Genomic DNA, 17,660 nt, shown 5'->3' with positions numbered 1-17,660 from the left:
TCTTCTGCGTAGAGTGTTCTGGGGGCAGCCCGCAAGTGTCGCCACACTTCCGGCGCCAACATAGCATGCCCACAACTTCCTAACCTGTACGTCTTTGGAAAGTGGGAGGAAACTGGAGCACCCGGAGGAAACCCACGCAGACACGGGGAGAACGTACAAACTTCTTACAGACAGCGGCCAGAATTGAACCAGGGTCGCCGACGCTGTAAAGCGTTACGCTAACTGCTACCCTACCGTGCCTGCCCTCATGATTTGGGTTTCTCTGTGATAAATGATCTCTAACTGCTTGCTCTAATTAGTTGGTGTGAAGGGACAGTACAGTAGGAAGAAAAGGACCAGCATTAGCTGACCTGTTAAAGATATTTGTTGGTTTCAGTCTCAGTTGGCCTCATCTGTTTCCATTTCCTGTTTTTTTTACAGACTCAATGTATTCTTTGATGTGTTCAAGATTTATATCAATGCAGGCAGCAGGTTGGGGGTGAATTACTGGGAAAGGATGGGGTGTGAATAATGGGACACTCGTAAGTAGAAGACTTTATTGTGCCCACTGACGAGACTTCAGATTGGGAGGAGGAAGACAGGGAAGATTACAAGCAAAGGGATGGAGGATGCGGTAGTTTCTGAATGGCACAGAGTGAGCAGAGATTCTCCAAATATAGAACATTACAGCACAGTACAGGCCCTTCAGCCCACGATATTGTGCCGACATCTTATCCTGCTCTAAGATCCATTGAACCCTTCCCTCCCCTCCCACATGGCCCTCCATTTTCCTGTAATGGCCACAACATCATAGTTCCATGTATTTACCCATGCTCTAAGTTTTAGAGTTTTGCATTAAAATAGACACACTTCAGCCCATCCAGCTGACTGCAATTTTGCCCTTTCAACTGCCTATCCTTCCTCACAGTCCTTCTACATGCTGCATCTACTTATACACTAAATGCACCAACCTCTGACCTATCACTCGGGTTCCCATCCCTCTGTGGTGAATATGAAGTGTATCAGAGGTCCTTTGGTGAGAAATGAGAGAATTAGCCTGTGCAGACATTTGTTTATCAAAAGGAAGCTGTAATGTGCTAAAGTGCAAGATGTTAGTAGCACTCTGGAGGGCAGGAAGACACAGTTCGCAGCTGTGAATGAAACACTGTAATTTGGGCTAACAATGATGTAGGAGCTGATGTGGGTACACTTGCATATTTATTGTCAGTAGAACGGTATATTATTGGGGCTGTGAGATTTACTAATGGGTGCCATGGGTTTTTTGGGGAAGATAGAATTATGAAAGAGGTTTGATGAGATGACCTGTGCGGAAATTGGGTGACGTTTGGTTGTAAGACTTGAATTATTCAGTGAGTAGAGCCTGGGGAAGAAGCAATGTTGATCAAGAACCTGGGGCACATGCGAGAGGGGTCAAAGAAGAGGTGACTGAGGAATGGACAATAAAATTTGCTAGGTCACTGCAGCAAGTAGCTTGTCTTTCAGGATAGCTTTGAAGTGAGATTAAAATGTAGCTGTTGTGTAAAAAGATGATAAGACTTTCACACTTGCAGCCTCAAGACACCCCAGATGAAATGCCCTTCGTCCTTTTGCTTGCAATCTTCCCCACTATCTTCCTCCTTCCAATCCAAAGTCTCGTCATAATGTCTTCAACCTACGAGTGTCTCATTATTCACATCCCATCCTTTCCCAGTAATCCACCTGCAACCTGCTGCCTACATTGATGTAAATCTTGAATTTTTGAATTGTTGTCACAAATGTACTGTATGGAGCGTGACAGCGAGCATCAACAAACAGAAATGTGGTAGTGACCAGATAATTTCATTTTCTAATCTTGATCGAGAGCCAAAGATTGCACAGATCACTGGCGACATCTCCCATGCTGTTCAACATAATGCTATAGCAACTTTTATGATATCTAGAGAGCAAAAGACAGCTTGGTTTAACAACCCAACCGGAAAACACATTCATTATTATACAGGGAGTGCCAATGCATGTTTTGTCCTCAAGTTTCTGGAGTGGGATTTGAACCCACAATCTTATCATTCTGAAGCTAGTGCTGGTGGAGTAGTCGAGTGAGGCATCTTTGGTAACGTTCTTGTCAAATCTAGACTGTCGAATAAATAGGTTGGAACATCTCCACAAGGTTTTCCTTTTCTGATTGTGAACCTTGAAAAGCTGGTTGTCAATATCCTCAAATTTATTGCTGTAACGAGTCAAGTTTCCATTTTGGCTGTGACATGGGGTATTTATTCATTTTTAAATTAATTTGCATGTGTAAATGCGTATTGGGAGCAGGAACTATCCACTTGGTCCCTTTGCAGTTCAATAACATCACGGCTAACCCTCAACTCTGCATTCTCGCCTACTGCCAGTGCCTTGCTTCAACAAAGATCTATCTACCTCTGCCTTCCAAAAGTATTCAAAGACTACCTTGACTGGCCTTTGAGGCCCAGAGTTCAGAAGTACCACATCTCTGAGAGAAAGAAAACTCTTCCTCATGTCTATCTTAAATTGACGATACCTTTTTTTAAACAGTGATCGCTTGTCCTAGATTCTCCCACAAAAAAAAAATTCCTGTCCACATCTACCCTGTCAAGATCCCTCTGGATCTTGTATGCTTCAATCAAGTCCCTTCTTGCTCTTCTAGACTCCAGTGATAATAAGCCCAGTCTGTCCAACCTTGTTTTTGGAGGCATAGAATCATGCAGCATGGAAATAGGCTTCTGGCCCACTGAGGTCATGCCGAACTCAAGCACCAATAATCCAATGTTTGTTATTCTCCCCACAGTCCTAGCAATTCTGCACCCCTCACCCTCAACCACTCTCCTGTGAAATTGAAGAAACTTACAGTGACCAATTAGCCTTCTGCCCCGCACGTCTTTGGGATGTGGGAGGAAACTAGAGAACCTGGAGGAAATCCACACAGGCACATAGACAGCACCAGAGGTTAGGATTGAACCAGGGTCACTGGAGCTGTGCAGCATTGGCTCTACTAGCTGCACCACTGTGCCGCTTTTCAATAAGACACACTGTCTAGTAAACCTTCTCTGAACTGTTTATGCATTTGCATTCTTCCTTAAATAGGAGGCCAATACCGTGCAAAAGTCCTCCCAATATTGTCTGACCAATGTTCCTTATGACTGAAGCATAATTTCCCTACATAACTGTAACCACTCTCATAGTGAATGCAATCTATAAGCTGGGTGTCAGTGGTGTTCTACAGGGTAGTTTCCAACCCTATGGCGTGAACACTTGAGTTTTCCAATTTTAGGGAGCCCCCCCCCCCACTTTGGTGGGTTTTTCCCCTTCCCCCATTCCCCTCCTTCCAAGCCTCCTCCGGTCCTCCCACTTTTGTCCCCTTTCCTACCCTGCCCAGCTCCCGTGACCCATATTCATCCCCCTTCCCCTCCTGGTTCTATTCACCCACTCCACACCCACAGGCTCCCCCTTCCCCCCACCACCACCATCTGGTTCTGGTTCTACCTGCCATACACCTCTCCCCTAATGCTTCCCATTCCCATCCCCTTTACTTATCAGAGTCCATCCCTGGGAGCCCTTTGTGTTCCTGCTTTTCTCCTTCCAACAGCTGTCTCCAACCTTCACCCTCCCCTCCTCCCACCTCGCTCCATCTGCCTCTCAGTTTTTTCTCCTCTTTGTCTGCCTCCATCTATCATCCACCTGCCACTGTCTCTCAACTCGACCCTCACTCCCCTCCCCTACCTGGCGCAACCTGCCCGTCACCTTTCCCCCCTCCTCAGTCCACCAATCACCTCAGACTCCTGTCTCACCACCTCCCCCCTCTCCTCTTTATACTGGCCATCTTCCCTCTCCACTCTCAGTCCTGATGCAGGGTTTTGACCCGAAACGTCAACAATTCCTTTCCTCCCACAGGTGCTGTTCAACCCACTGAGTTCCTCCAGCAGATTGTCTGTTGCTCCAGGTTCTGCCATCTGCATTTCTCCTGTGTCTGTCAGTGGCATTTGTTGTCCATCCTGGTTGCTGTTGAGAAAATGATGGTGGACTTCGCTCTTGAACCACTGCAGTCTGTGTGGTGAAGCTTCTCGATGACACTGTTAGTTTGGGAGTTCCAAGGTTTTCACCCGATGACAAAGAAGAGATGTTCGATTTGTATGTTTAAATCAGGATGATGAGTGACTTGGAGGTAATGGTGTTTCCCTGGACTTGCTGCCCTAGTTGTTGTGAGTGTTGGAGGACAGCGATTTAGGAGCTGTTCTTGAAGAAGCCTTGGTGAGCTACATTTTGTAGGAGGCACACATTGCAGCTTTGGTACCCTAGTGATTTAGGGAGAGTATATTTTTGAAAGTGGTGGATGAGTGTCAATTTATATACTTGCATAACAACTGTACTTTCTTCATTTCAGTGTGCCTATGTTAGATTTGGGGAAACTTGGTGATTTAGACAGTGAGGTAAGCAGCTATTCACTCTCTGAGACATTTTTGTTGTTTTGCAATAAATTAGCATTCCAGAAATGAGATGGTTTGAAAATTTTCCCCTAATATGGATTAATATCACAGTTTGGCACATGCTTAGGTTTGTATATTGCCTGATGTTTGAAGAATGCTGGCTTTCTGAAATGCATGCCTTTCTAATGATTTGGATGGAAAAACAAAATGGGAATGCCTTAATGGTACATCAGTAAAAGAGGAAGAGCCACAGGAATTTTGATGTCTTGGCATTTTTCTTTGGTGTTTCTGCATTTCAAACCTAAATGTCATGATTTAACAGCTGAGCAATAATTTTTGATTGTTGTAATGGTCAGTTCATACAGTACACACTGGTTTTGGCCTTTGATAGGCAGTCTCTAATCTGAGCTCGATCCCCACTCGTTCCCCATTAACGCTTACAAAGGCTATCAACTGCTTGAAAAATACTCTGCCAAAAACTTCAGCAGCGGTTTTTGGCAGAGATTTTTGGCTGAGATTTTTGACAGGGATTGTTGGTCCTTTCCAAAGATGCTTCTACAAAGTGCCTTGGAACATTTTAATACATCAAAGACACTATAAAAATATGACATTGTTGTTATATTGATTGAATAGGGGGATAAATGTGTTCAAAAAAAACACTTTCAAGTATAAACAGTGTGTTCATTATAGTACCAAAATGCCCACAATAATTGTTGTTTAATGACCTTAGAAATGCAAGACCATGTGAAATTTCCTGATGAGTAATACCAGTATGAATCTTGTCCTTGCAGAGTGATTTGTCATATACACCTGTTATGACAGCAAAACCTTGTTTGGCTTCTCCGGATTCCACCTCAACTGTTAGCTGGGGTACACCCTTGCCAGCTTCGCAGTCAGTGTACCACCCCCACCGTCAGGTGTGTTACTGCGATTAAAGGTTAAAAGTGATCATGGTATGCAGCTTGCAATATTTGTTCTGGTGTGAAACTGTTCTCACTGCATGAGTATGGTAACAATGTAGTTATGAACCACAGACACTGGATTAATAGGTATAAGACCACCATGGGCAGCTGGGGACTTTAAATACAGTTAAAGAACTAGATCTTCCATCTGATTCACTAATATACTTTCCCGTCAAGCCTTTTAATGAGTGTAGACTCGGAGCAGTACAGCTGACTCTTAATTCCCATCTGAAATGGCTCAACGAGCCACTTGGCTTAAGATCACAAGACAAGGGAGCAGAAGCAGGCCATTCGGCCCATCGAGTCTGCTCCAAGGAAAGGAAAAATAGAAATGAGAAATGGGGAATGGGGGAAGAAGAAGAAGAAAAAAACTATTCTAATCCCAATTACCGGCCTTATCCCCATATCCCTTGATATCCTGACTATTTAGATATCTATCTATCTCCTCCTTGAACGCCCACACTGATCTGGCCTCCACTGCTGTACGTGGCAAGGAGTTCCACAAATTCACCACCCTCTGGCTAAAGAAATTTTTCCTCATCTCTGTTTTAAGGGCAATTGGGGATGGTCATTCAATGCTGGGCTTGTATACACCCATATCCTGGGAAGGAACAAAATTAACATAGAAGGAAGTCCTTCAAGCCACGTTGGCTCTTTGAAAGAAATGTTCATTTAACTCCAGTCTGCCTTGTTCTTGGCTCATAGCACTGAAATGTATATTTCAAGTCTATATATACTTGAGTCATATATAGACTCAAGTCTATATATGGGCTGCCGGCAATGGTGGTGGAGGCGGAGACGATAGGGTCTTTTAAGAGACTTTTGGATAGGTACATGGAGCTTAGAAAAATAGAGGGCTATGGCTAGGCCTAGTAATTTCTAAGGTAGGGACATATTCGGCACAACTTTGTGGGCTGAAGGGCCTGTATTGTGCTGTAGGTTTTCTATGTTTCTATATACCATTCTCATGAATGTTACAGTTCAATGTACTTCCTCTATAATTTCAATTTCATAAGACTCTCTGCCTGCCATCTCTATTCCATTTACTGAGTTCTTTACCTGTCGAAAATAAAATTCTCACTTTACTTCCTCTAAATTCCCAACAATTTATGAACACTTCTATTAAGTCTTCACTGCTCTGATGAGGACAATCTGAGCTTCTCCAATCTCTTCACTTAGCTCTTCAATGTCCAGAAGTGGACTGGATCCTCTCGCCAGCACTCAGCATTACTGACTGATTTAGGAACAAGTGATGTTTCCAATGAATCAGGTTTATTATCACTGACTTGTATGTCATGAAATTTATTGTTTGCGGCAGCAGTACAGTGCAAAGATGTAAAATTACTATAAATTACAAAATAAATAAACAGTGCAAAATAAAAAAGGAATAACCAAGTAGTGTTCATGAGCTGTTCAGAAATCTGATGGCGGAGGGGAACAAGCTGTTCCTAAATCATTGAGTGTGGTGTCTTCAGGTAATGATACATAAGACTATTTTTAGACAGAGATGTTCATGATTCAGCTTCAAGAACCAGTCACTAGAGATCCTTAAAGAGACGTGCAAAGGAATGTAAATGAGGGTTCCCTTAATTCTCTGGATATTGCAGGATGCTGATTTTAAAGGACCTTGAGTTTCTCCATTAGATTACCTGCGGGGAGCTGAAACAATGTCCCATGGCTGGTTGCTTCAACCTGAGCTGGACAATTCTGCTCACACTCGCTAAACTCCTTTCACCCTCGAACAGGGTTACCTAGACGTCTCTCCTTTGTCTCCCTTTCCAACAGGTATCCAGTGCCATAGAGTTAGAACAATAGGGATGATGATGTATCAGCAAAGGCCAAGGGATATGCGTTGGACAAGAGCAGGTGACTCAACAGAACGAGAGGGGGTAGTTAAAGATGTCAGTCTGTGTGTGTGAGTCTCTCACTGTCAAACTTTACTATGGCTGCTGAGGAATTCAAATTCAAGTCTAAGTAAAGTCTAGAAATTAAAAATAAAAGGCAATATTGACAATGGCATTGGGGAAAACCCCCCACATGGTTCACTAATATCCTTCAGAGAAGGAAACCTACTGTCCTTGCCTGGCCTGGCCAATGTGGTTGACCCTTAACTGCCGCCTCAGTTCGGTGGTAATTAGGAATGGACAATAAATGCCAGTAATATCCACACCTTCTGAACAAATAGACTAAACAATTTAGTATATTTTGCAACTCACTATCAGCACAACACTGGTGGTGATTCAATAAATAACGTAAAATACAATTTAAAACTTCATCCAGATTTCACCTTGTGTTGAGTCTTGGACCACGTATTCATGCCATCACCATTTCCACCTCTGAAAGGAACCTTCGAGCCCAGATTGGTCTAATCAACCATCTCTGTACACATCCCAACACTATAGACTAGGTGTCACGATCTTACCTGAGAACAAATGACTGACTACATTGCCACCTCTGTTTAGTGGTGATAGCTGTGGGATAAATATTAGGCAGGACAAGGTTCCAACTCTCTGCCTGTCCTCAAAACAGTGCTGTAGCACTTTTTGCATCCATTTAACAGGTCTGTTGATCTCCATTTTGAAGGCTTTAGGGAGGATTGGGGTGGTTGATAAGGGAGAGAGTTCTAAATCCCGATTATCTTTTGTGTGAGGGGAAAGAACGTGATTCCTGACTTTGTATTTGACATGCATTGCTTCTGGAAGTTAATTTATTTTAAGTAAATTATTTTAATTGAACTCCATCATTTCAGCTGTGCCCAGTGGAAGAGTTGACAGTTCCTGAAAATCTGCCTGCACCTTCAGAGAGGTACAGGGTGAAGTATCAGCAGTATGAAGAGGAGATGAAGACAAATTACAAGCAATATGTCCAGCAGATGACACAAAGGAGCAAAGCAGACCCTTTACATCAGCCACACCCACTAGCAGGTCTCCAGACCCAGGTAGCTTTCTGTCTACCTTAAGGCATTGTTTCCTTTGGCTCAAAATGGGGATGCAAAGCACTCCCAGTGTAGTGAGAACTTTAGCCGTGGAGGAGCAGGAGAGATTCAAGTCCATGTGCAGATATCACCGAGACTAGTTTTGAATTTTATTCATTTACTGGAAGCAAGTGCAGCATTTATTACCCATTCCAACTTGAGCTTGAACTGAGTAACTTGCTGGGCCATTTCAGAGAGCAGTTAAGAGACCATAAGATAGAGGAGCAGAATTAGGCCATTCGGCCCATCGAGTCTGCTCCGCCATTCGCTCGTGGCTGATTTATTTTTCCCTCTCAACCTCATTCTCCTGCCTTCTCCCCATAACTTTTGATGCCCCCACTAATCAAGAACCTAGCAACCTCTGTTTTAAATATACCCAATGACTTGGCCTCCACAGCCGTCTGTGGCAATGAATTCCACATATTCACCGCCCCCTGGCTAAAGAAATTCCTCCTCATCTCTGTTCTAAAGGGACGCCCTTCTAATTATGAGGCTGGGCCCTCTGGTCCTAGACTCTCCCACTACTGGAAACATCCTCTGCACATCCACTCTATCCAGGCCTTTCAGTATTTGGTAGTTAGCTACATTGCTGTGGGTTTGGAGTTGCATATAGACCTGATCAGGTGAGGCTAGCAGATTCCCTTTCCTGAAGGGCTTAAAGTTACCATTTGGGGTTTTATGACAACCTACTTACCATAGCGGCTTTTTATCCCACATTTATTAATTAACTGGATTGAAACTCTTATCACTAGATCATTAGTTCAAGACTCTGGATTGCCAGTCCGGTATCCTAACCACAATTTTACTGCACCCAAAGTCTAATGGAATATTCATCTTCATCTCAAGGGGGGCTCTTGCACAAAAGGGCGGAATTTAATAAAGTTTTGGTCAGACTGCATCTAGAGCAGTCAGTTTTGGAATGCTCACCTTGGGAAAGATGAGGTGTGTCTGGGAGTGCATGCAAACCAGTTTCAGCACCATGATACTGGGACTAGCAAAGTTAAATTGAGGCAGTTTACATAGACTAGCCTTGCATACAGAAGGTTAATGGTTGATTGGATAGAGGTGTCAAAGATCATTATTTTATATGGTGGTAGAGATAAACTATTTCTTTCTGATGGTGGAATCCAGAACAAAAGAATATAGCTTCAGATTGAGAGCTAGACTATTCAGGTTTGATGTCAGGACACACAACTTCACACAATGGGTATTGGAAATCTGGAACCCTCCCCTATAAAAGGTAGTTGAGGTGGAAGTCAATTACAACCGAGACTACTAGATTTTTATTGAATAAAGATATTAAAGGGCATGAAACCAGGGTGGGTATAAATGGAAGTGAAATTCAGATCAGCTGTGATTCTGTGGTGGAAGTCTTGTCCCTCTTTCCATAAATGCAGCCTGACCTGCTGAGTGTTTCAAGCATTTTTTGTTTTAGATTTCCAGCAATTGAAATTTTTTTGATTTTGATGGAGTGACCTGATCTCTGGGACTTAATGGCCTTCTCCTGTCGCTTTTTGATTGATGTCTAGGCACTTTTGTTTTGTGTTTTTAATATCGTTAAAAGGAACCTAGAGTTGATAACGTGACTCCCAAGGACTTGACAGCTCTTGACGAGAAAGCTATCCTCCAGCAGTGTTACACCAGCAAACCATACAGCGAGCAGCAGCACATGAGGAAGTTGGCAGCTGTAAGTCTGTTGCTGACTAACTTCCTTTTAATTAAAGTATATTTTCTTGTCAATTATTTATTACCCACTGCAGCGTGGCCTTTCCCAGTCACATGGGAAACTGCAAAACTATGTGGCCTTGAGAAGATTCCAGAATGTTTTGATCTCTTTGTTAGACCATAAGATGTGGGAGCAGAATTAGGTCATTCGGCCCATCGAGTCTGCTCTGCCATTCAATCATGGCTGATTTTTTTTTCAATCCATTGTCCCGCCTTCTCTCAGAAACCCTTAACCCTCCTACCAATTAAGAACTTATCAATCTCTGCCTTAAATACACCCAATGACTTGCCCTCCACAGCCCTCTGTGGCAACGAATTCCACAGGTTCACCACCCTCTAGCTGAAGAAATTCCTGCTCCCCTCAGTTCTAAAGGGATGCCCCTTTTATTCTGAGGCTGTGCCCTCGGATCCTAGACTCTCCCACTAATGGAAACATCCTCTCCATGTCCACTCTATCCAGGACTTTCAGTATCCAGTAGGTTTCAATGAGATCCCCCCTCATCCTGCTGAACTCCATTGAGTACAGGCACAGAGACATCAAATGCTCCTCATGTTAAGCCTTTCATTCCTGGGATCATTCTTGCGAACCTCTTCTGGACCCTGTCCAGGGTCAACACGTCCTTCCTTAGATACGGGGCCCAAAATTGCTCGCAATTTATCAATGTTATCCCCACAAAGCTACTGCTTGGCAAATTTGAGTCTGAATATTTTTATGATTTCTTCTTCTATCTAAAGTATGTGGAATCCTAGAAATTTATAGTATAGTAGAGGCAATTCAGCCCACTATGTTCAACTTGAGCTAGAATGTACCTTGTACTTTAGGTTAATCCCACATCCTAGGTCTTGGTTCAAACCCTTGCAGTTTATGGATCTTCCAAACGTTTGTCCAGGTACATTTTAAATGTTGTGGAGACTTCTTCCTTCACCCAGTGAGTTCCAGGCCTCTATAATTCACTGAATGAAAATACTTTTCTTCAGTTCCCTTGCAATCATAGAGCATGGAAACAGGCCCTTTGGCCCAACTCATTCGTGTTGACCAAGGTGTCTATCTGCATCAGTCCCATTTGTCTGCATTTGGCCAATAAACCTCTAAACTGCTTCTATCCTTGTATCTGCCAAATGTCTTTTAAATGTTCTTGTACCCGCCTCTACCATTTTCTCTGGCAGCTCGTTCCATATACCCACCACCCTCTGTGTGGAAAGACAGGTCTCCTTTAAATCTTTCCCACTTTACGATCATTCCTGTGCTACAGAAGAAGCAGGGCCAAGTGGCAGTCTCCTGGGCTGTATCATCTTGTCCACCTGCTAATGACAATGGTTGAAAAGCTTCAAATAGTAAAAAGGGCCTTAAGCACTCACTGGCAGATGTTATGCCTTGCAATGTCTGATGTGGAGGAGCAGCACAGTGAGAATTCAACTGGCTCCTGGTTATAAATGATAAGGTGTGTTGTCTTTTGGGTCAGACCTTAAACCAAGTCCCTGTCTGTTGTCATGGGTGGATGCGAAAGATCCACAGATATTATTTGAAGAAGAACAGGGGAGTTTTCTCCTGTGTGTCCTAGGAACAATGCCATCAAAGCAGATAATTCTATTTTCTGGGAATTTGTTCTGCATAAGTTGTCTGTCATGTTAGACCAGGCCACCTCATAGAACATTACAACACAGTACTGGCCCTTCAGCCCACGATGTTGTGCCAACATTTTAACCTACTCTAAGATCAATCTAACCATTCCCTCCCACATATCTCTCCATTTTTCTATCTTCCATGTACCTATCTGAGAGTCCCTTAAATGTCCCTAATGTATCTGCCTCTACCAGCACCCCTGGCAGCACATTCCATGTACCCACCACTCTCCGTGTGTAAAACAAAACAACTTACCTCTGATATCTCCCCTGTACTTTCCTCCAATCACCTTAAAATTATGCCACCTTGTGTTAGCCTTTTCCGCCCTGGGAAAAAGTCTCTGAGTGTCCATTTGATCTATGCCTCTTATCATCTTGTACACCTCCATCAGGTGCACGTCTTTCTTTCCTCCCTTAAGGTACCCCTCAAAAGCTACCTTTTTTTTCCACATCCTCCTAATCTGTGTGGCTACGTTCCAAAAATATATCTTGGCTGTTAGGTGCACTGGGATGTTCTGAAACTGTGAAAAGTGATTTGTAGATTCTCAGCCTTGCTTTCTGTAGCCCATTTGATGGTCACCCTGTGGTTGAAGCTGGTAATGTTGTACGAGGTAAGTGGGAAGAAAGGTGTTTGAATAGATAATAAACAGATCTCAGTGCTTGCCTTTTGATCAATAGAAAGCTTGAAACCTCGATAAAGAGTGTAAACTAACCAATCTTGTACGCAGGAGGACCTTGCTGTGGAAAAGCGAAAGCAAGCTGTGGTAGAACAAGTACTGGTGGATCACCTTTCCAGGTAGGTGAAGAACAAGACTAATTTTCAAATATACTTGGGAACCAAAACTTTCAGAGGCAGGGTTTTATTTAAACTCTGCTGTTTTGGATTTTGCACCTTATCCTGATTTGATGTCTGAGATTTAGCTGAACCTTTCCTTCTTTTACAATATTTTTTATTAAATCCACGAAAAAAAATACAGAGTACATGCATCAAAAAAGAGGATAAAAATACTACTGAATACATTGTGTTAAATCATACTTAAGATCACAATACTCTAAATTAATAATCACATGTGATAGTTAATAAAGAAAAAAATTGGAATATTTTTATTATAAAAAAAAATCTACACCCACTACGAAAAACCGAAGCTGTTTGATAAAAAAAAGACAAGGAAAAGCCCTTGAAACATAACAATGTCAGCCAATGTCTGTATTTTAGTGACCAAATCAAAGGTTTTGAAAATAGTTCAAAAAAAGGTCCCCAAAGGGTTTGAAAGTCTAAGTTAGATTCAAGAGTTGAACAACGGATCTTCTCTAGATTCGGGTATGACATAACATCCTGTTACCATTGAGCATGAGCAGGCGGAGTAACTTCCTTTCATTTAAGCAACACAGCCCTCCTGGCTGTAAGAGAAATAAAAGCCAGAATGCGTAGATCAGAAGCCTCCAAAGTTAGCTGAACCTTTCTGTATAATTATACTCAATAACACACGGTGGTATTTTTGAAAGATTTTGTAACATAATGCAGCAGAAATAGCATGGTAGTTTTTTAAAAGATATTTTTAATAGTCACATGTACATCGAAACACACAGTGAAATGCATCTTTTGCGTAGAGTGTTCTGGGGGTAGCCCCCAAGTGTCGCCACCCTTCCGGCGCCAACATAGCATTAGTTTGATTATATCTTAGAAATCACATCTATTGCCAGGTGGATTAACTTTATAACAATAACAAATTGGAATTACACAGCACCTTTAATGTATTAATTTGTTCCGAAGCACTTTGAGGGGGCATAATCTGTATCTGAGTGGTATGACGAGATTTGGGGGGTGGGAGAAGTTTGGTCAAAAGGTAGGCTTTGAGGGGAATATTAGAGGGAGAGAGCTTTAGGAATGAAATTGAAAAGGCTTTTACACAGGTAACTACAGCCAAAGTCAGTAAAGGCAGGAGCAAGGCTGGAGAATGGGGTGGGGTGTTGCAAGGGAAGTGGTGGATGGAGAAGGGAGAAGAACAAAAGAAATAGAAATAGAAAACTCCAGTCCCATGAGTCACAGAGTTAATTTTTAATTGGTTTATTGATCCACACAGATCATTTCACAACATCAGTACATCAAGGTAGTACAAGGGAAAAGCAATAACAGACCACAGAACATTGTTTTACAGTTACAGAGAAAGTGCAGTGCAGGCAGACAAAAAGATTTTTTTAAAGATTTCTTTATTAGTCACATGTACATCGAAACACACAGTGAAATGCATCTTTTGTGTAGAGTGTTCTGGGGGCAGCCCACAAGTGTCGCCACGCTTCTGGTGCCAACGTAGCATGCCCACAACCTCCTAACCCGTATGTCTTTAGAACATGGGAGGAGCACCCGGAGGAAACCCACACAGACACGGGGAGAATGTACAAATTCCTTATAGATGGTGGCCGGAATTGAATCCGGGCCGCTGGCGCTGTAATAGTGTTATGCTAACCGGTACACTACTGTTTAAAGACATACTGTATAGTGTAGAAACAGGTCCTCCATGTCCATGACAACCATCAAGCACCCATTTTTGCCCTAATCTTACCTTAACCCATTTTATTCTCCCCATATTCCCATCCACCCCCAAATTCTACCACTCTTCTATGGACTTGGGACAATTTACAGTGGCCAATTAGCCCACCAACCTTTGTGTTTTTTGGGATGTCAGAAGAACTGGAACATCTGGGCAAAATCCACAGGGAGAAAGTACAACCTCCATACAGCACCAGAGGTCAGGATTGAACCCATGGCTGTGAGGCAGCAGCTCTACTGTGCCACCCAATTCCATTACTAAATAAGATCAGGGCTGTGTTTGTAGCCCCTGATTCCCATGTGTCCAAAAGCCCAACAAGCTGATTAATTGAGCTACTGCAGTTCTCAGAAATAGAGAATTCCAAAGATCAGAATCCCTGTGCAAAGAAACATCTCACTCCTAATGGCCAAACCCTTATGATAAGCCAGTCCCCCAGTTCAAGGCTCATCAGCCAGAGGAAACAGTCTCTCGCATCCACCATCTCCTCTCCTGAGAACATTGCTCCTTCATAGAACCTTGCCGATAACACTCTTTGCCTCATGTAAGCTGTTAGAAAGCTTGCACAGATATAAAGGAGAAAAAAATATGGTTATTATTGTAGTTGCATTAGTGACAAATAACTGGCATACTCGAGGTACACGTCAGCAACTGTGAAAGTCGACAGAGGGACTGACTGTCTTTCTATCTGAGTGTGGGAGTGGCTTAGTTATTACATGCTGGCAGTTTGTTCATGGATCTGCTTTTAAGTAGAGAGGGATTGGTCTAACAATTGGGGGGAAAAGAAAACAAAGCAAGAATTTGTTTTATTTTGGGTGATTTTATAAGACTTCTTCTTTATTAGTCACATGTACATCGAAACACACAGTGAAATACATCTTTTTTTTGCGCAGTGGTTTGGGGGGCAGCCCGCAAGTGTCGCCACGCTTCCTGCGCCAACATAGCATGCCCACAACTTCCTAACCTCTGCCTCTTTTTTGGAATGTGGGAGGATACCAGAGCGCCCGGAGGAAACCCACACAGACACGGGGAGAACTTACAAACTCCTTACAAACTGGCCGGATTTGAACCCGGGTCGCTGGTGCTGTAAAGCATTATGCTAACCACTATGCTACCATCCTGCAATTTGACTTAGCACTGTTTAGCAAACTGTGGCTGGTATTTACTATTCACTGTCGAGCCCTGATGAAGGGTTTCGACCCGAAACGTTGACTGTTTATTTCCCTCCATTGATGCTGCCTGACCTGCTGAGTTCCTCCAGCGTTTTGTGTGTGTTGCTGGTACTCACTGTGATATGTACTTGCTAATTTTCCTGCATCAAAATTTGCATGCTATTAATTAGTTTCAAAGTCTAGCTGTTTTGGTTTTGTCCTCTGAACCACCCATTCTTAACTTCTTAATTCTGTTTTATCTGTTTGTTTTCTGTCTCTATCTCTATTTCACTAACTCTGTGTCTCTTCCCTGCTCCCCTCTCTCTCCCCCTCCCCCCGCTCTCTTCCCCCCTCCCCTCTCTTCCCCCCTCTCTTCCCCTCTTTCCCCACCTCATTGTAACCTGTAATTATTTACCTCTGAAACAGGGCAGTCATCAGTGATCCAGAACAAGATGGAAGTAGCAATGATTTGAGACATCAGCAAACTACACATCCTGGCCTTGGATCCACACCGCTGCGTTTTAGAAATAGAAAACTGCATCAAACCAAGTACGTGCCTATGAAATATTTTAAGGCCAGATTCAGTTTCTTAATATAACAATGACCATATCCTTCTCTTAAATTTGAGGAAGTTTGGAATTCATTTATTCAATATTTTCACATGATATAGATCCCCTTATAATAACCTTTCAATTTAAAGGAATGGAGTTGACGACATAATGTTGTTCTGTTTCTATTGAGAAATTTTAGTCCAGTTTTTTTTTTGAATTTTTTTTTCTTTAGCTTAGTTTGGTTTGATATGTTGTTTATAATTTTTCTTATTGTTTTGGGGATTTTTTTTTCTTTCTTTTATATTTTATAATAAATCTTTTTCTTTTATATTCATTCACTAACAGATCGTTGGATCTACAGATTTTTTTTATACTTTATTGTTCTTTATGATTATCCATGTCATGATTGTTCTCCTGATCTCTTTGTATTACATGTATAAACATTGATATATTAATTTGTATTAATTTGAAAACTAATAAAAAGATTGAAAAAGAAAGAAAGAACAATGACCATGATCAGTTGTAAGTCAGTGGGTAGTACTCTCGGTATGGACTCCGAACATTGTGGGAACAAGCCCCACTCCAGAGATACGAGCAGATCCAGGCTGATGCTTTCTTGTTATACTGAGGGAGTGCTGTACTGCTTGGTAGAACTCTGTTGGCTGAGACATTAAACCAAAATCACAGCTACCTATTAAATTTGACCCAGAAGATTCCATGCATTATATTGAAGAAGACTAGAGGAGTCCTCTATATTCTCTAGACAATATATATCCCTCGGAGGAATTTACTGAACCAGATTATTTGGTCCTTATCCTTTGTAATGTGGGAGTTGTCCCATTTTCTACTTTAAACAGTGACTCCATTTCAATAAGTACTTCATTGGCTATAAGGTGCTATGGGGCAGCCCAAGTTTCCAAATGATGTTATAGAAAAGCAAATCTTCTTTGAATAGTAGAAAGGAGGCATAGTGCTGCAGCGATTCGAGCCACTACCTCACAGCTCCAGAGACCTGGGTTCAGTCCTGACCTTGGGTGTTGCCTTGTTGGACTTTACATATCCTCCCTCTGATTGTGTGGGTTTCCACTGGGTGTTTTGGTTACCTCCCACATCTTAAAGACCTGGTGGTAGGTTAATTGGCCACTGTAAATTACCCCCAGCGTAGTTAAGCGGCAAAAGAATCAAAAGAGAGTTGATGGCTTGTGAGAGAGAAGGTGTTGCAGGGCTGCAGGGAAATAAGGAGAGGATGAATGAGATGGATAGAATTGCTCTGTTGGGTGCTGACGTGGATGCAATGGGCCGAATTATCTCCTCCGCCATAGTAATGCTAACTCCAGGAAAGATACAAGGAAATACCAGAAATCTCAGGGCAAATTGGAATCTCCCTGCCCAACAATAATAGTTAAGGAAATTACAAGACCATGCTTGGCAGTGATGCATTACTGATTAACTTGCTCACCTGCACAGTGAGATTGTACCAACAGGAGAAAAGACAGACCAAAAAATTGGAGGCGTGCATGACTTTTCTATCATTCTGTCAGTGCACTTCCAACTTGCCTGTGTTGTAGATTGTGGCACAGAACAAGCCATTTGGCCCAACTAGTCCATTCTAACTCCTGTGCTCCACACAAGCTGCTTATTTATTAGTCACACGTACATCAAAACACACAATGAAATGCATCTTTTTGCGTTACTGAGAAT

General features: G+C 42.5%; 1 protein-coding gene across 5 annotated transcripts in view; it reads left to right on the top strand.

Annotated features, from left to right (window-relative positions):
- The window catches only part of caps2 (calcyphosine 2), a 37,839-nt gene that overhangs the window by 1,925 nt on the left and 18,254 nt on the right, over positions 1-17,660 (top strand). For 3 of the 5 annotated variants that reach the window (XM_052029779.1, XM_052029776.1, XM_052029777.1), the window contains exons 4-9: positions 4,382-4,427; positions 5,216-5,341; positions 8,136-8,324; positions 9,925-10,047; positions 12,437-12,504; positions 15,835-15,957. In XM_052029779.1, coding sequence (XP_051885739.1) covers positions 4,382-4,427; positions 5,216-5,341; positions 8,136-8,324; positions 9,925-10,047; positions 12,437-12,504; positions 15,835-15,957 — 675 coding nt within the window. The remainder of the gene's footprint in view (positions 1-4,381; positions 4,428-5,215; positions 5,342-8,135; positions 8,325-9,924; positions 10,048-12,436; positions 12,505-15,834; positions 15,958-17,660) is intronic. The other 2 variants (XM_052029778.1, XM_052029780.1) reach the window with 1 other exon arrangement.

This window comes from Pristis pectinata, chromosome 15, assembly GCF_009764475.1.
Source record: "Pristis pectinata isolate sPriPec2 chromosome 15, sPriPec2.1.pri, whole genome shotgun sequence".
Lineage (NCBI taxonomy): Eukaryota > Metazoa > Chordata > Chondrichthyes > Rhinopristiformes > Pristidae > Pristis > Pristis pectinata.
Note: the sequence above shows the minus strand (reverse complement) of the source record. Positions and strands in the feature narration are given on the sequence as shown.